Source organism: Stegodyphus dumicola, chromosome 4 (genome assembly GCF_044657685.1).
Source record: "Stegodyphus dumicola isolate Sdum_Otavi_A_Nest chromosome 4, ASM4465768v1".
Classification (NCBI taxonomy): Eukaryota; Metazoa; Arthropoda; class Arachnida; order Araneae; family Eresidae; genus Stegodyphus; species Stegodyphus dumicola.
This window is the reverse complement of record NC_140771.1, coordinates 107,846,904-107,872,586: the sequence shown is the minus strand read 5'-3', so window position 1 is coordinate 107,872,586 and position 25,683 is coordinate 107,846,904. Positions and strand designations below refer to the sequence as shown.

The window sequence follows — 25,683 nt, the reverse complement described above, 5'->3', positions numbered from 1 at the left end:
TTGGCACGAAAGTCTGCAGAATGCTTCGTAGTTTTTAAGCACATAGAGGCACTGCAATTCTTATTCCTTGATCTGAAGTTTTCTGCATTTTTTTTTAAATTTAAATTGCTGTATTGGCACACATACAATTTTTGTATAGTGGCTTCAGATGTGGATAAGTTTTTCGAACACTTTCGTTTGTTTTACTGGCGTCGCTGAATTTTGCGATGAAATGCAGCACATTTATTGCCGAGTATCACCTTCCAGATTTTTCATAGTGTTAATGTATACATCAGCAGTGAATTATTCTCCTCTTTCCTCAGATACACTACGGCGATAAACAATAACCATTCACTAAAGATTTTGCGTAAATTCCCACTCATAATAATTTAAATTGCGAAAAATCCCACAATTAGCACCTAAACACACTATTCAGCAGCACAATTCTTTCGAAAGCGCGCCGTAGTAGTCAAAAGTAGGGTAGGCGTCTTGCCAGGTGAAACTAGTCGATATTTCCGTGACGTCAAAAATTCGAAAAGTGGGGTAGGGTTTGGAAATACGCGTCTGGGATGATTCTTACTGCTCTGGGTGATGCTATACTGATGCTATACTGATACTGTAGCAAGTCACGAAATACTGAATAAATATACCTTTGAAAAACATTTGGACTAGTACATAAACCAAAAGGAGCTTTAAGAAATTCGTAGATACCATTATGTGTTACAAAAGCGGTATATTTGGTGCAATTTTCGTCTATGTCTACATGGAAAAAGCCATTTTTCAAATCTAGTGTCGTGAAGACCTTTGACTGTTCTAGACGATCTAGTACTTCCGAAATTAAAGGCAGTGGAAATTTGTCTTTAATAATCTTCTTATTTAATTTCCGATAATCTATACATAAACGTTTCGAATTATCACGCTTGTTACACAAAACAATAGGCGCCGAATAATTAGAATTGCTAGGCTTTATTATGCCTTCTTTTAACCATTCCTTAATTTGATCATCAACAACATTTTGTTCCGCGAAAGACATGTATCTTCTATTTTGACAGACCGGAACATCATCGCATAAATTTATTTGCATCTTGAAGTCAGATTGTCTATTTTTCCGAGGCTGGTACGAATTAATTAAATTACACAGTCTTTCTTTATGTTCTACATTCGAAATATGCGATAACTCAATCTCGTTGACAGAAATAGCATTCACCAGATGTGAAAGGTAATTAAACGTCGGGCTACTTCCGCTTTCGGGACTTTTGTTTACATTAACAGAGACGCCAGACGATCGCGAAGGGTCATAAGCATTCTTCAATGAGACAGCAATATTCAAATTTCCCATAACGCAACGATCGTTAGAATTTCGATATGACTCAGCAGTTATCAGGTTTACATTACTTTTATTCCGATGAGAAATTATTTGAAGGCCATTCTCGGTAAAAGAGAAGTTAAACTGATTCAATACATCTAAACCTAATACAATTTGATTACATAACGACTTAACCACATAAATTTTCGTACGAAGTGAAAAACTATCAATTGAAATATCAGAAATAAAAAAGCCGATGGGGTACGTTTGCTTTGATTCAATTCCGTTTAATGTGATATCGCTACAATTTAAATTAGGAGAACCAATCTGCTTGTGTAACTCTACGCTGCATATCGTTACATCTGAACCAGTGTCAACTAGACTATCAACTAAATGATTATTTATTTCTACAGTTTTCATAATTCTATCTTTGTCACAAATTCGTTGAATTAAAAGTTTGTTTCTCGGGGGTCTGATCTGGACAGTCAGTTGAATAATGCCCGAACTTCTTACATTTTATACATTTTAAACCCTTCGATTTGTTTACACAATGCTTTGAATAATGCCCAAATTCCTGGCAATTAAAACATTTGACCTTATTAACGTTAGATTGATTTCGGTTTGATGATGAAAGCTTACTTCTATCTTTAACTTGAGTGTCTACTTTCGGTTTCGGATTTTAAAATTTATCATTGTCCGATCTCATTTTATCATAAATTTTAAGCCTTTGTTTAAATTCAGATATTGTTTCGCAACCATATAGTATAGTTTTCCTGACCACCGAATCGGGAATACCATCAATAACATATTTAATTAATGAAGCATCTTCAATGTTACCTCGCGAACACATTTCTTTCATTTTCAAAAAATACTCATCTAAAGATTCATTAGGCATCAATTTACGTTTACATAACATTTCATGCAACTCAGCAGAAATAAAAGCTTTACCATATTCAGATTTCAAAAGAATTTTTAACTTACACCAATCATTAACTTTAGGTTCACTCTGAATAAATAGTTTCGCTTTACCTTTTAATGATCTTTTAGCAAAAACTAATTTATGCAAATCACTTAATTTTAAAGAATTTATAACGTCTTCAAATTCATCAATCCATTTATCAACATTTTCATATGCATTACCAGAAAAAGGATTAACAATACTTTCAATATCAGAAAAACTAAGATGAGGTTTAAAATGATCTTGAATTGGAAGCTGCATACTGTTGTTTACTTGAGACTCATTAAAACCAGGATTGTCTCTTTGATTATCATCAAGCATTACTTCAGAAATTTTAATAATAGTTTCATCTTCAATATCACTATTTTCTTCATGCAAAATATTTTCAAATAATACAGATTAATCACATAGGAAAGAGACAATTCGGGTTACGACTTCCGTTTTTAAACCTTCTGAATTTATGCACAATACATTGCAAACTTTAATTAACTCATTCAAAGTAAAACTATTCTGCACTGTAGCTATTTTCTTATTAAATTCTTCAGAATCTGGTTTAAATATAAAGCCAGAAAATTCACGTAATCGTTTCCGGTTATTTCGATCTCCATCAGTATTAAAAATAAGCTTATGCAAACTTTTGATTTCAGAACTTTTACTGTTCTTTAAAGCTGCTTCCAATTCTGGAATTTCTACTAACTTCATATTGGAAAGAAAGTTTTGTACTCACCCGACAGATGATCGTCGTCAATTGGGTAATCCACACTTTATACGAGTAATCCAAAAAATAGAATAACTTGTGAGAAAAGTTCACTCGGTTAGTTCAAAGGACAGTTCTATTACTCGCACATTTTGGAATTCGAGGCCGCACGATTGGTCGCCAAATTTTTTGTAGAATTTGACTTAATTCACAGCATGAGAGCACGAAGTAATATTTAAATGGTTTATTTAATAGAAAGAAATAAAAGTAATTAAGAAAAGTATATAAAGATGAAGTTAACGGTATGCAGGATTAACATAATGATGTAGTCCTTTTACACCTAAAGGCATAACATCAAAAGCACAATCTAAGTTCATAAACTCTTAAAGACGTGTGAGCCGTCTGCTCACGTCTGCCCTCCGCTCTCGACCAGGTCTCAGCGCTGTCTGGGATGATTCTTACTGCGCTGGGTGATGCTATACTGATGACGTCATAACGGGCAATTCTAATTCAGCATTGGACGTTATGATTTCCCACATATATATTTAATATTTTTAAATTTTAGGAACAAAAGAAAATATTTTCTTGAATATTATTTTAAGATTAAAATTTGATACTCGTACATATGATACTAAATAAAATATTAAAATTGGCACTTGTTTCAAAATTATTTATATATGAAAAAAAGTCATTTTTCATGAAACTTACATGAAAAACATGTTGTTTCATTCTTTTGTAAGCATAGAGGCACTTCACATGTTTCACAGATCCAAAATGTTCGTCGTTCTTCTTTCGATGTGCTGCAATATGCACATCTTCTCCTGCTCGTTCTCTTTGGCGTGTGACTTACATTTTTTAGTCTCTTTTCTGGTTGTACGAAAGGATTATTAGTTTTTATTTGAGCTGGGGATTTCAGTTTTCTTTTCAGCTCTTTCTTGCCTGCAAGTGCCATTAGACCTTCTATAACTGAGAGAAGAAAATCTTTCATTGTTTTTACATCATGATCGGGTTCACGAAGAAACTTAAATAAATGCGTTTACTATACTCGCATCTAAAAAGTAAAAAGAAAAAAATCATGTGCCACCATTTCTTGTTTTTGCGGTCTATTTCATATAGTCCTTTCAGTTGATCAATCAGTCGACATATCCCATATTCTTATTGTATGAAATAATGCTGTTTGGGCACAGTACTCTTTTTGTCTTTCCATCTCGTTCTTTTCTATTAATTTCTTTCATTTCAGTTGCCTTTTCCAAGCAAGACAGGATAGAAACGGATCTTTTATCCTTCCATTTTATGCAATAAATTGAATCATCGCTAACTGAAAAGTCTATATATTCTCTTGACATAAATTTGTGTTTTAAATTTTTGGGTAGATACTTCCGATTCATATTTACAGTGCCACATGCATAGATGGGTCTGTGTCTTTAAAAAGCGAAACAAATTATAACTACTTCCCTTTCTTCTTCAGCAATAACTTCAACCTCAGTTATTCTCTCCTGGATTTCAATTTCATCTGAATCAGAACTGGCATCTGAAGCATTTGAGTCGCAATCGTATGACAATTCAGCAAAAAGATCCAAAGCTTCCTGAGTTGTTAATTTTTTTCTAGACATTTTAGCACATCAGAGCATACAACGGATGTAAAAGCGCGCGCAACCACGAAAAAAGTAGATGCAAAAAAGAAAAGAAAAAATAATCGTGAGTGCTGCCATCTATTGAGCGGAAATTCAAGTGTGTGGTGGGACAAATTTTAACCCACTTATTTCAACTGCAAAATTAATGTTATAAAATATTGAATCCAATTAAGATTTTTAAAAATAAAATACCTTTGAATATTATAAAAGAATCATACATATCATAAATCGTATACCAAAATTTTTAAAATAGTGAAAAATGCGAGATACATGGATATCACTCTTGTGATCCTATTTTGAATATTTTTTGCTTATAAACTTAAGCCCTGGTATAGTAGTAACATCTGCTGAGAAAAATAATAACTAAAATAGATTATTTTTAAAAAATTAGATGATTAACGGAAATTGCTAACTAAGAAAATAATATTAATTAGGTGGAACATATATTGACGCACCATGCCGCAAAGGGTTAAAACCTGATTGAATTAAAAACCATAAACACAGTTTTTAATAGTTTAAATCGTTATATGTGTTTTTAATAACGTATCTAATTTATATAAATGGAAATGTTTTTGATTTATGATTCTTATAATGAACTTTGCTTTGTTTCATAATTCATAAATTAAAATATGTTTAATTTATAAAATATTATTAATAATTTTATGGAAAATGTTTTGTAATTAATAAACGATGAGTGCTCTCCCTGCACAAAATGTAAAATCGTTTTTTTTGGTCGCCCATTTGCGCATGACCAGTTTTCAAAGTATTGCAATTTGGCAAAGTAAATGACATTTACATTGCTTTTCTAATTTAATCAATTTTTTATTAATTAGCAAACCGAGAAATGTAAAAACAATCTGCTGACATTGCTCGAAACATAAAATTGAAATTTATCTCCAACGAGCGAGTTTTCTCCCAGAACCGATTCTCATATTTTTACCATTTGACGAACCATAAAATCTTGAATTTGTCTTTCAGTTTTTATAAATTTTGAACAGATTGAGCTACTTAAAAGCTGTAAACAATCTGAATATATCTTAATGAGGTAAATTAAAATTTATTTAAGTAATTTTACCATTGTAAAAAACAATGTAGTGTAATTTTTATGGACATCCGCAGTTATGTAGCAATTCAAAGACCTTTTAATAACATATGCTGTATACCTGATATACCAAAATATATTTAAAAAAATTTTTATGATGTTTCACATATTTGAAATTTTTAATAATTTCAAAAAATTTTATAATTATTTTTAATAGAAAAATTTTTTTTTGAAAATCTGAAATATTTTTATTGCAAATTTTCTATAAATTATTCTTTGTCAGTCTGATTTTATTTTAATTTAATTCACTGTTTTCCATTCTAAATTCTAAGGCTCGTTTGTTGTTTGTACCTTTTCAGGATAATATACTAATTCAGCTTCGTAATGAACTCTTACATTCATATATTTTTAACTGCAAATAGAGTGAAATAAGTGCATACATAAATTAAATTAACTCTTCTACACATTGAAGAATTTATGAGATATTGCAAAGTCAAATAAAATATTTGAACTGCTACTTTCTTATACTAATTTACAAAATGTTTCTTTAAGTATTTACATCTCGATTATAAAAGTGTCTTAAAATGAAGATCTTATATTTCAAGTTATGCTTATGTTATATTATTCTAGTAAGGAAATTAAACTTACGAATCTATTTTTAATTTAAAGATTGTTTTGTATGATAAAAATTAAAGCTTTCTTTGAGTGAAAAAATTCAATACCCTTCTGATTAAGATCGTAGTAAATTCCGCGTAGAAGCTTCATAATTTAACCAGTAATGTAGAATTTTATAACATACCTTCCTTGAAGGATTTAAATAATTTTATGTTAAGAGTAAAACTATTTTCAGCTGAAATAAACAAACAAATATTACTGACGATACAAATTCTTTTGTAAATAATTGCTGTTTTGCTTTAACATACAGTTTTCGAATTCCTCTTTTGATTAATTACTTTAATACGGATTCATAAAAATTCACAGAATTTCAGAAATTGCGTCAGGAGACGATAATTTTATATTTTTCGAAGACGCATCGGGGAAAAGATTTTTTTCATATTTTATTAGAGGAATAGTAATTTATGTTTTCAAATGATGATAATTATATAATTCTCTAGAGAATTATTTTCTAGACTTGAAATTTCAGCCGTTTTAAAACTCGGTGTACCTTTCACGGAAAATACTATATTAGCTAAGGAAAGTATGAATGGTAATTTTATCTACCTCTTGTTCTTTATTATAAACAAGAAAAATAATTAATGGAGTGTACAATGCATCTTTGTGTAATTAGTCTGTTTTTGAAGATTTCAAAATATATCTCTTAACAGAGAGCACCGGAAATAGCTATAATTCCTATAAGAAATGTTACATTTGTTTATCTTGTTTTAGGACATCTTGGAAAATGAAGATGTGAAACTAGATAATATGTTTAACGCTTCTCTCATCGCCGACATTATCAGAGTAAGTTCTTCTGTTGGCAGCAGCTTAAATATTTTGTTAAATAATCGGGACAAAATATTTGAACTCAGAATTAAGAATATTTAAGCAAAATTAATTTAATGTGCTTTTGGTCTTATTCCCTTATATATGCACGATAAAGAAATTCTCCATGAAAAGTGTTTATCAATCTATTTAGTAAGTAAATAATTTTATGAAGTTAAAAATATTTTACATTTGTTGTTTGGACTTTTTTAAGAACATTTAATTAGAAAAACAAAACACTAATCACGGGAAATACCTATGCTTAAAATCTAATGTACACCGGCCTTCGAAATTTTGCCGCCCTCGGCAGTCGTTAAAGATGCTAAATTCTGCTACTTGGCGTTTTCCTAAATTTTAAAAATTTTGCTGCCCTTAAATTCCGCTACAGTCTTTCCTAAATTCTAAAAATTTTGTCATCCCTAAGTTTTGCTGCTCGTTGTCTTTTTAAACTGTAAAATTTTTGTCGCCTTTAAATTCTGCCGCAGAGGCGGCACCGACGATGGCGCCGCCTCTGAATCTAATTATAATTAAACATAATTTCAAAATTTCAATGATTTCGTATAGAACGAAATACAGCAATATTTAGGTAATCGATTTACTAATTTAAGTATGTGTAAATTTATGTGATTTATTTAATTTACGTATATGAAAATTTATGTGATTGATTTAATTTAAGTATATGTATTAGTACTTTCTAACTCTATTGCATTACATTTATAGCTAAATAACTGTAACTGAATTCAGTCCAGTTGTCTACATTGCCTATTTTTCTTTCAGAGCCATTTAAATTAAGTTTACTTTTCATTCATTTATATGTATATATATATTTTGTTTATTTAAATAATTTATACCTATTACATTTATTTAAATGAATATTTATGCTTTATCTATTGGCTTTCAATTAAAAGATATATTGTAAATCAATAAATATGTTCGCATATTAATGAAAAATAATTCAAACCTATATCGCCAAATATCAATAACACCTACCTCATATCATTAGGAAAGCGAGGAAATTTTTATTAACATGTCAGGACATAATCTTTGATAAATATGTAGCTCATAAACATTAATAGAACAGCAAATACAGACTTTACTGTCCTTTTTGTTACTTGACTTATTGTTCAGCCAAAATAAATTCTTTTGTTTTTTAAAACATTGTGTGCATTATATTAGAATAAATAAAGATGAGAAATCGTTCATTGCAATTTCATTAGAGCTAATGAAATTGTTGCTACTATAAGCACAGAAAATGTTATAGTATTTTACTTAAAGTTTGTAATATCCTGTTTCCTCGCGTTTTCCCCTAGCTTTTTAGCGCTTGGTTCTGTAAAATTTAAAAATATTCGCATAATTTTCCCTTTCCTCTAGTTGTGCATAGATTTTCGCTCTGATGCTAGTCTTATGGTAAATTGGATTTCTTTGCTTAATTTTATTTTTATTCGGTGCATTCAATTTGTATTAGCATTTCATCCGTTTTATTTTCCGTTGCATTTCTTATTTGCAAGGAATTTTGATGAGATTTTTTGGTTAAGCTACTCGGATGGGACAGGTGTTATCACACTGTTGAAACTTCACAAACTTGGGATTTCACCCGACTTTTATTATTTACATTCCAGTTCATTATAGCCCTATCTACTGGTGATGTGTTCGCTCTCTTAAGATCCTAGTCTTTTGTTCACTCTCTTCTTCATTTCTCTGGTGTTCTTCTTTGGAAATGCATTCATGTGACGTACCTCTGGCGGTTTTCAAAGTAATTCAGTCGGAGTGGTTCAGTTAACCTCATATAGAGTAATGTTAAAATTACTATGCATGCTTATTACAATATAGATTTCTTTTAAACAAATGATATTGTGAGAGTTACGAGTAATTTATCCATAAGTTTGAATTTTTATTATAAGCAGGGAAATTAGTTTATATAGTTAATACACCGAATATAATTTAAGTTGTAAAATAATGTATTCTGTGGCTCCTAAAATATGTTGAAAGTACAACAGACGCCGCTTAATTGTGATTACATTTGTCCACGACTATTTTGATAACATTATCCAAATGGTTAACCGAATGACAAAAAGTATCCTTCAAATCAGCAACAGAATTTAATTAATTTAACATAATTATATAAGTAGAAACTTTTAAATAATTTATGTGTTTTTATGTGTTTGCATAAAATAGTGTATGAAGTTAAAATGCTTATTTTCACAACATTTTATTAAGTCATTATCAGTGGATTGTGAGCAAGCTTACGCGAATGTTCATTTATGAACTGTGTCTAATTTTTCTGGAAATTATTTGACTACTGTTATATCCTTTATCTAAATACTCAAACAGCGTTTCTTATTTCATTACAGAGAATTTACTAATTTCATTTTTGCGCTCCTGAGAACGTTTTTCACATGAAGTGCTTGGATTTGTTTCCGAAAGCACCTGGCAGGTATCTTCTGTCACCGTTTTTATATCTGAAGAAGAAAGACCTTTCAAATCAACAGAGTTATTTAAAATCTAAATCAAACTAAACATTAGGTTGCTTTATAGGTAATTTTAAATAGTTGACTAAAACAAAAACTGAGCAGTTTGTTGACTTAGTCCATTACTTGGTGACATTTTTCAGTTTTCTGGCAGTTTTATAAACTTTTGAGGATCTTATTTTGAAAACTTACTTCTGCTTAAAATATTCATTCTATGGCATTTTGATAACACTAATATAATTGTTAATCCCAATAAGCGATGCATTTTCTATGTTTTCGAACACAAATGGGCGGGCTCTCACAATTCGATAACAGTATCCGAATGATAATATTAACCGCCATCCCATTAAGCGCCGTCTGCTATATTGTATACTTGAAGTCATCATTTCTAAAAGCCTAGAATACCTCATTTGTTGTTGTTATTGCTGCTGACATTTACATTCTACATTTCATAACTTCCATTCACAATATTCAATACATAAAATGTACTTAATTCTAAGAGCAAACGATAGTGGTCTGAATATGTAGTATTTATTTTTTAATCATTTCTTAAATTATGATTTTGTGATTGCTCCGTAATTTTATCATGATTAATTAAATATTTCAAAATTACAGAGTATTTTTATAATTTCAGTTATTAAAATAATTATTAAATGCAACAGAAAAAAAAGCAGTAGAAATTAAAGTTGGAGTACAAGCGTTATTTTTAGATGCGTTTTAGCATAATTAATTATTAAGAAAAATATTTTAATTACATGGAAATAAATTGTTTATATCAAACAAACATATTTCCAGCGCATTAAAATCTCTTTCCAATTGGAGAATTTGCATTTCATCAGAGTAAAATCCTAACTTATTAAGTAAATAGGTTTGAACTTTTGATTTTGTATTAAAAATTCAACTCGAAAAACACTTAAGCAAAAAAAAGCTAGAATTTCTAATATTGTCAAAACGAATATCTTCTACTTCTATTAACATTATTTTACTTTTAATAAAAGGCTTCAGTTTTCAACTTAATTCGATTTTTTTCATACATTAAAGTTTTATGTTCAAACATTACTTTATCCTGAATTCTGATACAATACCTGACGGCTTAAATTCCACAGCGTGTTCTCAAAATGTTTGTTCCCTCTAATTATATAAATAACTCTCTGAGGACATTAACAAAGGTCAGAGTCTATATATTCTAAAATTTAAAGACTATTAAAATTATCTTCCTGTAATGCTTTGTTTATTCTTACGGATAGTCTAAGTTGACAGTATTTTATAAAATGGGGAAAATTATAACACCACATGCGTTCACAGAAATTTATAGCAGCCATTTCACATTTCAAGAAACATTATAAAAAATAAGGTTAAGGAGATACTACAGTATGGCATATAATGCAGTATTAACCAAAGAATTGGTGTACTGTTGTATGGCATATAATGCAGTATTAAAAAAAAGCTGATAATAATTTATCAGTATGAACAGGAAGATATTTTCTAGGTGTTTTCAGATTGTTAAATGTATAATACATTATTGATTACAGTATTATAAAGCTAAGGGAGAGCCTGATTACAGCCTTAAGCCCAAACTTTGTGTTAGTGTTTAGGACATGAATTCTGTAACTCTTGAAAACTTGTTAGTACTGATATCGAATCTTTATAGAAAACATCAAAGCTTCGACAAAAATATGATTTTTTTAAACCAAATTGGACTAGAAAAACTTAACACGGTTAACAAGTTAACGAGAACACCAGCTTGGGTTGAGTTGGGCATCTCTAAATATTTGCACATAGCTTCTTTTGCACATATTCCGCTCAGTAATTGCGGAGAAGGGCCACTAGCATGCAGTTCTCATAAAGTCCACTCAGTCTTTCTGGCGCAAGGCCAGATTTTATAGAATCTATTCGGCCACTCTTGATTTGACCTCAGCTTTTTGGCAAAATCCACTGAGCTACTGCACTTGACCTGAAGAATCCACTCGAACATTGGACATGACCTTTAAGACAGAATCCGCTAGACTACTGGATATCACAGGACCTCTTCCGTAGAATCCACTAGACCATTGGAGATCAACTTTGCTGTAAAATTCACCTGACACTGAACTTGACAGGACCTCTTCTTGGAAGAACTCAGACTCCCTGGTGATGCTGGCAGCGTACCTTTTCTGCTTGGTATGGCTGTACTCAAATCTACACTCTGCTGCTACAATTGCACTGTCAGTTTTTATTGGTTGCGGTTGCCGCTATTTCGAATGGCTCTGCAAATTTTAGCTAATATTTGACAATTTGCAGACCTAGATGTTTAGCTTTTAGAGAATCCCAAAGAAACTCCTCAGAAATGTATTTTTTTTTATTAAAAACCAGTAAAATTAACCATTGGGAGCCTTGAAAGGATATAGCGTAAGTCTTTAAACTGTCTTCATTTTGCTGTGCTGAGTTACACTAAGGAAAGAATAAATGTAGTACTTTTACAAAGTTAGAAAATATTTATTTTAGTGAGAAAAATCACAAAAATTTTGAATGCTTTCATATAAAGATCAAAAACGCAAGCGTTGATTAAGTTCAGATTTAGTACAGATATAGCTTGGAAGACAACAGATAACGTACTTGTAAGTGTTCCTAAAAACATTGTTAATGATTATAAGATCGGCATTACTTAAAAATATTAAATATTTAATTGACATTTCCATGCGTTAAAATTGTAATGAAAATAATTAAATTAAGGTTGGGATTAGAATTAGTATCTTTAAATGGAAAGCGAAAATTTTCTTCAGTGCAGTAATTTGAATAGTATTCTATAAATTTCTATATCCAATATTGAAAGCAATGCTTCACTAAATAACATTTTTAAAATTTTGCTATAAATTAATATAAAAATGGTATCTCATTCAAATATCAAACTATTCAGTATTACGTTTAAAATCAATACTCAGAATTTTCCCCTAAAATTAAAAGTAAGACAGCATTCTTTTAAAGTAATAGTTAATTAGCATGCATTGTGTTATTAGTAGGACATGAATGTAGTAAATTATAACTCATCGGAACACCAAAGTAACATTAATGAAATAAATGTTAGAAAATATATATTTTAATTCATTTGAATTATTTTTATTTTTCAAATAAGGCAATTAAATCCTTCTAACACCATTTATTTTTATTTATGATTCACTTACAGAAAAAGTAATGGAGTAACGCACAACCTTATGCCTGAAACGCAAATTTATTAAATGCTTTACCGTTTTGATATATAAAATATTATAAATACGTAAAAAATAATTTTCATGCTTAACATTTTATAAAGGCAATTTATCAGTTAAGAATTGTGAATATGAATTAATATTAAAACACTAATGCATGCCTATATAATATTACCATTTTAATTTAAACAAGTATTTTACTTAGTCAGAAATTCTTTACTTTTTTTTCATATAAACTAATTGTAACTACATTTCATTACCAGTCGTACACGTACCACTGGTTGAGAATCGCTGCTCTAGTAATATAATGATTAGCATATTTATGGTTCGATTCCAAGCTACAGCACAGTTGATTTACTACGTTTCTGTCACCTAAAAATCACATTATTTATATATAATCTATATTTCATACAATATCTTCCTGATGATCAGCATTATCATTTTATTCTTTTATTTTTTGCAGAAAAATGTGGTAATCTCCCCAAGAGCAAAAAAGTCTTTCCTTTTGAATAGTAAAAGTAGTTCCACTTAATATGAGGGACTCCCTTTCCTTCGAAACACAAATAATCTCGTTTACATTGAAATTAGTTTTAACACAACGCTTATTCATTTTTAAAGTTGCTATGCATTTGCATAATATAATGAATTGCAAATTTATTTATCAATTTAAATGCTGATTAAGATCTAACGTTTTCATTTAGGGCATGAATTATCTCCACGAAAGTGCTCTTCGTTCCCATGGAAACCTAAAATCTTCAAACTGCTTGGTAGACAGTCGTTGGGTAGTCAAGATTACTGATTTTGGACTTCATGAGCTGAAAGTTGGTGCAGAACCGAATGAAGACGAAGAGATCGACTTTGAAAAACAGTGTGAAAGTTAGTGCAATTAATAAATAGGTTTTTATTTAGTTCCCTACTGTTTCCCATTATGACTGTATCTGTACGCTATTACTATATGACTTTCTTTCCTCAGATTACTATTTCTTGGACATGCGTTTTTATTATATTAAGCTTCTAACTTTCCGTTTAGCCCGTTTAGACCACGATATTCAATTTCACCAGTATCCTGACGGCGGGCCATCCAAAAGTGACAGTGGTTAATAACGATGACTGTCGTTATAACCTGGAGATTCGATCTCAGGGCCTAGTGTAAAGAAGATCGAATCTCCAAGAAGGCATGAATGTTTGTAAGCGTATAATGTTTGTGTGGTACAAAATATACGACAATCCGAAATCTCTCTATAGCTATTGATAGGGGAAGACCGGGTAGGAAACTCGCGGATCACCACTCCATGGTGCTCTCCCTTAGAGTTCCAAACTGAGGCGGAAGGTTAGGAGTTAGCAAAGCCGGAAATATCTAATGTACCTGCATAGATGCACAGCTGCTAGTCTTGCTTCAACCTATACCTGTACCAGCGGCCTTAAATATTTTTATATAAAGTAGAATTTTATATAAAATAGATATTATAGAAGAATATAAATTTTTGAATTGTATACTGTCAGACGGGGGACTAACACGGTCCGAACAAAAATAAAACATTCCTCCGGTGACTGGCATCGCGCTTAATGTGTTAAGGTATTTCTTCGGTGGAATACGGTAAGCCCTTGCCGAGCGCGGAATTGCATAGCACAATTTCACATATACGCCCAGTCTTAATTGTTTCCATTTAATTTTCTTCAGCTCTCTAGAATTTCATGCATTCGCGGTTCTTCAACTTTCCTTCTTCAACACTGCATGCTTGCTCGTATTAGCTCTGTGCAGAAGTTATCAATAATTTTAAAGGATTTCCAGAGTGAAAAGTTAAGGGCCTTTAACTTAGAAATAGGCAAAGAGTTGTTAAAAAAGTGCACAGAAACTATCTGATTTTGCAGTGGAGATTCACCCATATGAAGAAAGAAGAGGACACTTTATGAGAGGCTTTGACAAACTCTGCAGTCTTTACCGCGATATGTCTTAGAGTTACGTTAGTTATTGTCCCAAGCAAAAATCACCAGCTTTTTAAAAAGATTATTGTTTCGGGCACTTATCATCAGAAATTAACAAGCCTTTTAATTAACACTTGTTTCTTTTTTCCTTTTAAATACAAAAATATTAAAGTTTGTTTAAATGATTTCCTTAATCTGAATTATACATATAATATTTTTACTTGTTTAAAATACAATACTAAAATATACCTGACTGTATACTATACCTGAGTTGTTTAAAATGCAATACTAAAATCTCATTCTGGTAGGGAATAAGGAAACGATATTAGACAGTAAAGCATATTTAAACTTAAAATAACTGTTAGAAACTTAAAGTAACCTCTTCATCTTTCACCACCAGAATTTAACTGCTCAAACGAAAAGGTCTCACGACGATCTTGTTGAGAGATTTAAATTCTAACAAAACTTCGTTTAACTTTACTTTGTAAAATCTTTAAATTTTAGATTATTCAATCTCAAATGTACTTCCGAGAACCAAGTTTAACCTCCTTTCAGGGACAACCTTACAAAGTAATCTAAACCTAAGATAAAGAAAATTACTTTTACATTTTTTTTTCATTCTGCAGTATGGAACTACATACATCATTCCTGTACGTCTTGAATCAACATGACAATTATCTTGTCCTTCCACTAAACCTGGAAGGATAAAGTATTAGTACTCTATACACAGAGATACATTGTTACAGTTTTCATTACAATTTATATTTCATCGCTTTTATTTGACCCTCAAATCAATTTCATCCACTCATACTTTTAACTCATTTCACCAATGCTCTCCAGACTTTTGTTCTGTAAGTGGGATGAGCGTATAAATGTTATGTGGAAATGATCAACACTTCCACCTAACCAACTTCCTGAACGTTAAATAAAACTTGAAATCTCAGACCTAAAAGTACACCTTATTATCATTACTGTACCTAGTGTACTTATTATAATTACTGTACCTAGTGTACTTATTATCATTACTGTACCTAGTGTACTTATTATCATTACTGTAGGCGCGAAAATGTCCTAAATTTTCGTGTAACTGAACAGTATAATTTTAACTCATTCCATATTTAACTTTCTTTCAAGTATTTCATTTAAACAGAGTTTAACTTTCAAGCACTTTTACATTCAACATATAAAATTTACTTTTAACACAAAATAATTTTACACATTTAGCATAATAAAAGTTCGCAGATTCACTTTACTTCAAACCTACATGGTTGTTGTACATACTTTACAATAATTTTCCAAACCATTAATTTTCAATAATTTGAATCGTAAATTTTGAGTCTTTCCAACTAAAGATATTTTCACAATACTTTATCGCGAATTTATGAAATAAATTAACTTTTTTGCTTTTAGCAACTTATAACAAATGTTCTCGCTTGAGAAAAACGTATTTTAGCATCTTTGTCCAAAATGATATAAACTAAACTTCAATTCAAAAGAAAAAATAAAATTTTCGCTTATCTTTTCCCTTGTATTGATCCACCCGTTTCTGTAGAATCTGCTCCCACGTCGGGAAAAAAAATTCGATTCTGGAGTTTTAACCTTCTTTCAGGCCGTCTTTCGGCTTGCAAAGGAGATTTCCTCTTCATTCTTTTCGCGATGAACCGACTAGACTTCTTTTCTGGTTGTGGATTCCGGAAATCCGGTTTCCGCTTGACTGGGTGAAGGGCTGTCTTCGCCTTTGGATCTGGTACCTACCGCTTGAGGAGAAAAAAGCAGACTCCGCTGGCCGTTTCCAACTCACATTTCTTCGTGCTGGATCTTGATTGACCTCGCTTGGCGCCTTCTTCGGTATTCGCTGGCCGTCGATGAAGCATTCTTTGTTGCTCTCTGAACCTGTTGTGGTGAAGCTACCTTTGCTTGCCTACTAGATGCCTTCAGTGGAACTCTTCCCTGTGGGCCTGGACACTGGTGCAGTGGGAGAATTCATTTGCTGAACTTCCGGTCTTCGTAGGTAGGATTTTCTCTTTTTTCCGTGGCTCAGAAACTTTGTGTCCCGTTTGACTTTCTTTGGGCCTTAAGCTTTCGCGCTTCTTTTCTCTGCAGGGGCGATTGTCTGCGAAGTTTTAACGGTACAACTTCTTGGCTCGCTTCCAGGCTTCTGAAAAAGATCTTGTAATACTTGAAAATGGGATCTGTGATAATGCGGTTTCACTTGGTCAATGTTAGCCACCGTTTATCTGTCCATAAGTGCCCTTTAAATATAAAGTTGCATATTTTATCATTTCTATAATAATTTTCTTCGAACCTGGCCTCCAACTTTCCAACTCTACGTTCAGGACTTGAGCTTCAATTTTTTGACCTACAGTGCATTCCCCTGCTGTCTATTTTTATCATAATATATTTTTTGTTTCTCTCTCTGGTTGAATGTGAACTTTTAATTGCTTCGTCGACCATCGTCTTTCATTTCAAACTCTGTTTCCCTTTGCTGCAATAAAAGAGTTTATCTAAGAGAGTTAAAATTTTCCTCTCTAAAAAGAGTTCCGCAGGAGTCTTTTTTGTCTTCGTAGTGTCATGTTTCGCCATTCTCAGCCCAAAAACTAATTCGTTGATACAACTGTTCCAACGGTCATGATAATTCTTTACGTATCTCTGAATAATTTTACCAACATTTTTGTTCACACGTTCTACTATATTCGATTGCTTCCTATATAATACCATTGTCAGATGGAGTATGACAAGTCCTGTGCAGAGATTTTTCAAATAACTGACAAATTGCTTACCATTATCGGATATTACTTTTAACGGGACTCTGTACTTTAAGATGTGTTTATTTAAAAATAAGACACGATTTTTGCATACGCTGTTTTAAGAGGAACTCTTTCCACACGTTTTGAAAAATTGATCTACAGTAGCTAAAAGTAATCCATGATTATTTAGTCAGCTTCGGGTATAAGGAACCAACAAATCGATCCTCACTAACTCGTTGGGAAAAGTAGTTTTAATATTATTTACGTACCCGGCTGGGTTATAATTTACATAATTAAATAATTGCCACATATGGGCATACGCTGTTACGACTTTCTCTAATTGCGGAAAATAAGCCACTTTGCTGACCCTTTGCACTGTTTTTCTGACACCGAGGTAGCCGAAATTAGCAAATCATATAACTCTTACAGAATATTTAAACGCAGATTCGCTGGGATCACTGGCCTGTATTCTTGATTGTCATTTGTTATTTTTGTGCAAAATAGTAATTTATCAATGATTTCATAGTGCGCTGAACAGTCTCTTATTGCCGTAGTGACCACATGCTCAAAATTATTGGAGTCTTCCAAATACTCGTATATATTCTCGAACTTGGAGTCCGCTTTCAGCTCTGTAATGATAGTGTCACGGGAGTCAATTATTTTCAAAATTAATATAGTATATCTAATAATATTCTACTCTTCATTAATCTTATTCTTAACAGACCATTCGTCACGAAGGTTTCCTTTCATGACGTGCGTTTAATTCAATGCGCCCCAATGTGAAATAATGCAGTGGTAGGTACGCTGCGCATAAAAAAGAAGGACAGTTCTATACCTCCCGTTCTACTGGGCCAATTGACGAAATTCAACTTGCGTTTTTCATATCTCGAAAGCGCGACTTAGGATACGTGTTAGAATTATGTATAGCACTGCTCTAACATAGGTATTTTGACACAAAATCGGACTTTTTTTTATATGACAAGCCAATTTTTCGACAAGCCTACTAAACTATGCTAAACTGCCAAGTTTTGTAAAAGTCGCGCGGGTAGTTTTTAAAAAATTAGCTCTCAAAATTTTAGCTCATAAATATTAATTGAATTTGATATATATTTATTAACATGTATTTTTTATTAAATTTATTTTATTCAGTCTTTCCCATTTCGAAATTTAGGTTCATTGAAAACAAAATTCGCCCATTTCTTTTATTTATTATTAAAATTTGTATTTGTAAATAGTTTTTATAAATTTTTCAAAAACCTTTTGGATTATAGCCTGTAACATTTTTACAATTATGCTAAAGTAGATGTATTTCTAAGCATACCTGCAAAAACTTAGAGTTTTTTATTCAAAATTTCGTAGGATATACGTGAATGAACATATTGGCGCTTCTTGAATTTGCCATTTTTGTTCTAAGCCATAATAGCGGAAAATGTGGTTCACGCACTTTGTTGAAATTATTTGTTGAAAGTATGAACGATGACTTTTTTCCTGCTCATCTGTATGAAAAAATGACGTCCGTTAATTCTTCCTTCTTTGCCTAGTACTTACTGAAGAGCTCGAACTTTGCTCGGTCATTGACGACTGAGAACGCTTTTAGGAGAGCGGTCTTAAAGGTCTCCCAGTTATATGTTTCCGAACCTGCAGGAACTTTTCGATTCCCTTGAACCAACTAAGAGTTTTGTCTTAGTGGCACGTGAAGGTTCGCTGTAGCGATTGTTACTTATTGAAGTTCCTGGACCGGATGTAACGTAAGTAGATAGAAAATGGGCGTTCTGCGACAGGTGGGTAAGTGGGTCAGGGGGCGTGGTCAATGACATCACAGTGGGCGGGGCCAAAGGCAACGTCATCACACTAGGAGCCGTGGTCACGAGTGGAGTTGAGGTGTTGGTAGATTGCTGATTGAGTTGTAGACCTCCTGCTTTTCATTTAAAGTTAGTTTTTTTATATTGGCAACGGGAAATATTTTCTGCATCTTAATTTTGATGATATAGCGATGCTGCCCTCTATTAATGAAAAAGGGATTTATATGTTTTAGATATATATTTTTTAAGTCTGGTGTTAAAATTATTCAATGCGCGACTCTGAAAACAATGTAAAAGAAACAAATATAAAAAAGACTTTCCTTTAATGATAGTTCATCATGTCATGAAAATGAAACTACAAGATAATTTGTTTTTGTTACTCAATTTTATTCTGATACTTTTATCCTTTCTAGTTTTCCATGAAACTTTAACTTATTTCTTAGGTTTTCTGTTCATAATAACATATTCATTTACTGTCATATTTTTTTTAATACTTAACGTTTCTAATTTGTAATATTTTATTTAATTTCCACATACTATTTTTTTTCCCACCTTTCATAAATTTCAGCATACCCTGATTTTTAACTTATATGTTATATTTCACAAACGTTCCCGCACGTGCTGTTTATTTGTTACATTACTTAATTTTAGATGCAATTTCACACTTATTTTAACGTTATAATGTTCAATATATTCTGAATTTTAACTTCATTTACTTTTTTTAAACCATTCTAGTATTCTATACACACTTTAACTTAGTGGTATGAAATTGAATTTAAAAAGAAACGTTTATTTTTCATGATCTTAGTTCTTTTGCTAAATTTCCTACAGAATTTCTAATTTCTTTCACATGTTCAACAATATTTTTTTAAAAACTTAAGTCTATAACTCTTAATTGCTTTTTTTACGTTCACGATTTCCCTTCTGTGTTTATATTTCTTAATTCTAGTTTAACTTATTTATTATAATGTTTTTATTTCCGTCTCATCACTCGTAATTCCAACATTTTATCCCTTTTTATTCATTTTGACGATATAAATTGTTTTCATTTACTCCATATTCAAATATTTCCTTACAATTTTTATAATACTTGTTTTATTCCTCGATCATAATAGATCATCTACAGGTTTTACTCAGAAATTTCCATTCACAACTTTACAGTTTAATACCATTTATATCTAAATGCATTTCTTTCTCATATAGTTTTATGGTCTTCAAAGTTTCTAACATCATGTTTAGTTTTAAATCCCGATTACCTTTAAGTGTGTTGATAATTTTCATTTCTAATTTTACAACCACGTTCAGTGTTTCATCCACACATACCAAAATATTTCTTACATTTTCTGATATTTAGTCTATGTCATATTTCAGTACTTCAAATGAATTTACACTGCTCACACTATTATTTTTTCATGTTTTAGAGACACTAATTATACTAATTTTACTATTTTTCCTGCACTAATTGCATCTATGTCAGCACTCATGATAAACCAGCAACTGTTTTGCATCACATGCATAAAGAAATTCTTAAAACCAACTTTTTCAATATCGTACTCAAATTACTGTTTTCCAGATGGGAATTACCAGTATTCTTTGGTTTTACTCTGTTACATCTTTTTAAATTTTAACATCTTACTTTTAATTCTAACATACATCTTTTAAACAGTTTTTTCTTTTAATGATAGCCTTACCTTATTTGTTCAAATTAATTCTTTCATTCACCTTCTTTACTACCTTTCAGTACCTTCATAATTCACTATGCAAACGCAATGTCTTTCACTGACATTCTGTTTAATAATACCACAAGTTTCCTTAATTGACAAAAAGCGAATTATTTCTCATTTCAAAATAGAACTACTATATTTTTGCACAAACATAACCTTTATCCATTCAAGCCACCCCTTAACCTGTAACTGACGTAGCGATAGGAAAGGAGATTCTTATCATATGCTCTTTCGACATTTGAGGTTTCTAGAACTTCTTTGACAAGTATATCAATACCATCAGAAAATATACTTAACACTTTTACCCAGTTTAAAGGCAACATACTGTTATAAGAATGGTTTTAGTTAAATTTATAACACAAATAAACGCATTTTGTGCTAAATAGGCATAAACATTTAGATTCATAATATTTCTTTTTAATCCGATGTAAGACTTGAATTTCATTCATGATACGGATTGTCTCTTGATTTTCTTTTTGTTTACCTTACACTAATAGAAAATTTTTATTTTACAAGTTCAGCTTTTAATGAAATAGAAATAAAAACTACGATACACCTGCTGTTTTTAAGAAAAGGAACTTTGATATATTTCTGGAAATGTAAATGCTTTTAGAGTTTTCTTTCAATAACGTTGATTTTCATTACTTTACTAACTTCAATAATTCTCTTATTAGCTAATATGAATGAAAGAAGATTGTCAAAAATGTGACACAGTATAATTCTTACGAACATATGTACCTTTACCAGCATACAGATATTACCGATTGAAATGAAGAAAGATACAGATATTTTACTCCAATCTACATTAAATTAAAAAAAAATATTTAAACTTTCATACATTCCAAAGAATAAACGAAAACTCAATAGATATTGTCATGTTTGTATATATGAGATAAAAGTTTTATGAATGGTATTTAAAGTAATGCTTAGAACTTCATAAAAGCGAACATTCACTATGTTAATACACATATCATCAGTTATTTACATTAATCAATGCAATATTAATCATTACATGTACTATATGCATATATATTTAAAGTTTAATTGCCTTACAATTGAATAATTAACTATTGACAGAAAGAGGTTCATATCTTACACTATTTAATTCACATGGAACAAATTTTTCCATCAACCACATTGAACCAAGTTTATTAAATTCGCCAAAGCTCTTTTATTTCTGCATTTTCACACTCACGACACATTTTAAATGTAATTATTGATTACCATTTCAAACACCGATATCATAACTCAGTGTTAACTCAGTGTAACTACATCATAACTCATTTTTTCCCTACTAACTACAATTTTATATATTCAAGAAGTACATCTAAGACATGATCATTTTCTATGTTCTAGCAAATCGATTCAATTGCGAACATACTATTAAGACTTGCGATTTTAGAAGACTTGCATGTATTAACGATGTCAACGTTTCTTCGTTTTTATAAGATTCACATCAAATCATGTCGCATTCGAATGTGGTGTAAGAGATCACTTTTTCTTTTAAACACTTGTAAACAATGGATGCAATTTATAAGAAGACAAGTATCATGCTGTTTCAAAACATCATCATCAGCATATTTCTGTTTCTTTTGACACCGGCAAAATTTAAAAAAAAAAAAAAAAAAGGTTCGTGAGATTTTCTTCAAATTCTGTTTTACTTGAAAAAATGTCCGAACATTCCATACGATGTAAAGATTCATATTGTTTTAAATTCTTATGCTCACTAAATATTTTTTATCACGATTTACTCTTAAAAGTAACTTTATAAGTTTTCATATCCTTTTTACATGAAAAGAACTTGTGATTATTCAATACAAAATTCTAAGACGAGAAGCTTCGCGACTTTTCAAACTACAAACTTAAATTTCTTAGGACATACACTACATCTGATGTTTCTTTCATGAGATTTCAAATATCTCTTCAGATTACTCTTATTCAAGAAACCTTACAAATATATCACATAAGTTCAGCGAATAATCGCTTCATAAACTCTTAAATTTTCAACACGAGTGAATCACTTGAAGCATATACTGCACTGTAAACATACAATACTTAAAAAAATTGTTATAAAAAATAAAAATACATTCATTTCACCAAGAAGCTTTTCTATTTAAATACATTTATTTATTTCCAAAGAACAAGTTTCTGTATTATACATAAAATATACTTAGAATTTTCTTTCATTAGTTAATATCAAATTAACAACAATATCCATTTACTGATATTTGATATATATGTTTGATTTAAAATTAAGATAGAGATATTTGAAATCTCATGAAAGAAACATCAGATGTAGTGTATGTCCTAAGAAATTTAAGTTTGTAGTTTGAAAAGTCGCGAAGCTTCTCGTCTTAGAATTTTGTATTGAATAATCACAAGTTCTTTTCATGTAAAAAGGATATGAAAACTTATAAAGTTACTTTTAAGAGTAAATCGTGATAAAAAATATTTAGTGAGCATAAGAATTTAAAACAATATGAATCTTTACATCGTATGGAATGTTCGGACATTTTTTCAAGTAAAACAGAATTTGAAGAAAATCTCACGAACCTTTTTTTTTTTTTTTTTTAAATTTTGCCGGTGTCAAAAGAAACAGAAATATGCTGATGATGATGTTTTGAAACAGCATGATACTTGTCTTCTTATAAATTGCATCCATTGTTTACAAGTGTTTAAAAGAAAAAGTGATCTCTTACACCACATTCGAATGCGACATGATTTGATGTGAATCTTATAAAAACGAAGAAACGTTGACATCGTTAATACATGCAAGTCTTCTAAAATCGCAAGTCTTAATAGTATGTTCGCAATTGAATCGATTTGCTAGAACATAGAAAATGATCATGTCTTAGATGTACTTCTTGAATATATAAAATTGTAGTTAGTAGGGAAAAAATGAGTTATGATGTAGTTACACTGAGTTAACACTGAGTTATGATATCGGTGTTTGAAATGGTAATCAATAATTACATTTAAAATGTGTCGTGAGTGTGAAAATGCAGAAATAAAAGAGCTTTGGCGAATTTAATAAACTTGGTTCAATGTGGTTGATGGAAAAATTTGTTCCATGTGAATTAAATAGTGTAAGATATGAACCTCTTTCTGTCAATAGTTAATTATTCAATTGTAAGGCAATTAAACTTTAAATATATATGCATATAGTACATGTAATGATTAATATTGCATTGATTAATGTAAATAACTGATGATATGTGTATTAACATAGTGAATGTTCGCTTTTATGAAGTTCTAAGCATTACTTTAAATACCATTCATAAAACTTTTATCTCATATATACAAACATGACAATATCTATTGAGTTTTCGTTTATTCTTTGGAATGTATGAAAGTTTAAATATTTTTTTTTAATTTAATGTAGATTGGAGTAAAATATCTGTATCTTTCTTCATTTCAATCGGTAATATCTGTATGCTGGTAAAGGTACATATGTTCGTAAGAATTATACTGTGTCACATTTTTGACAATCTTCTTTCATTCATATTAGCTAATAAGAGAATTATTGAAGTTAGTAAAGTAATGAAAATCAACGTTATTGAAAGAAAACTCTAAAAGCATTTACATTTCCAGAAATATATCAAAGTTCCTTTTCTTAAAAACAGCAGGTGTATCGTAGTTTTTATTTCTATTTCATTAAAAGCTGAACTTGTAAAATAAAAATTTTCTATTAGTGTAAGGTAAACAAAAAGAAAATCAAGAGACAATCCGTATCATGAATGAAATTCAAGTCTTACATCGGATTAAAAAGAAATATTATGAATCTAAATGTTTATGCCTACTTAGCACAAAATGCGTTTATTTGTGTTATAAATTTAACTAAAACCATTCTTATAACAGTATGTTGCCTTTAAACTGGGTAAAAGTGTTAAGTATATTTTCTGATGGTATTGATATACTTGTCAAAGAAGTTCTAGAAACCTCAAATGTCGAAAGAACATATGATAAGAATCTCCTTTTCTATCGCTACGTCAGTTACAGGTTAAGGGGTGGCTTGAATGGATAAAGGTAATGTTTGTGCAAAAATATAGTAGTTCTATTTTGAAATGAGAAATAATTCGCTTTTTGTCAATTAAGGAAACTTGTGGTATTATTAAACAGAATGTCAGTAAAAGACATTGCGTTTGCATAGTGAATTATGAAGGTACTGAAAGGTAGTAAAGAAGGTGAATGAAAGAATTAATTTGAACAAATAAGGTAAGGCTATCATTAAAAGAAAAAACTGTTTAAAAGATGTATGTTAGAATTAAAAGTAAGATATTAAAATTTAAAAAGATGTAACAGAGGAAAACCAAAGAATACTGGTAATTCCCATCTGGAAAACAGTAATTTGAGTACGATATTGAAAAAGTTGGTTTTAAGAATTTCTTTATGCATGTGATGCAAAACAGTTGCTGGTTTATCATGAGTGCTGACATAGATGCAATTAGTGCAGGAAAAATAGTAAAATTAGTATAATTAGTGTCTCTAAAACATGAAAAAATAATAGTGTGAGCAGTGTAAATTCATTTGAAGTACTGAAATATGACATAGACTAAATATCAGAAAATGTAAGAAATATTTTGGTATGTGTGGATGAAACACTGAACGTGGTTGTAAAATTAGAAATGAAAATTATCAACACACTTAAAGGTAATCGGGATTTAAAACTAAACATGATGTTAGAAACTTTGAAGACCATAAAACTATATGAGAAAGAAATGCATTTAGATATAAAT

General features: G+C 30.6%; 1 protein-coding gene across 1 annotated transcript in view; it reads left to right on the top strand.

The window, feature by feature from the left end:
* Positions 1-25,683, top strand: part of LOC118201722 (guanylate cyclase 32E-like) — a 199,784-nt gene that overhangs the window by 113,271 nt on the left and 60,830 nt on the right. The window contains exon 11 of the mRNA XM_085815325.1: positions 13,450-13,624. Within this exon, the coding sequence (XP_085671451.1) occupies positions 13,450-13,624 (175 nt within the window). The remainder of the gene's footprint in view (positions 1-13,449; positions 13,625-25,683) is intronic.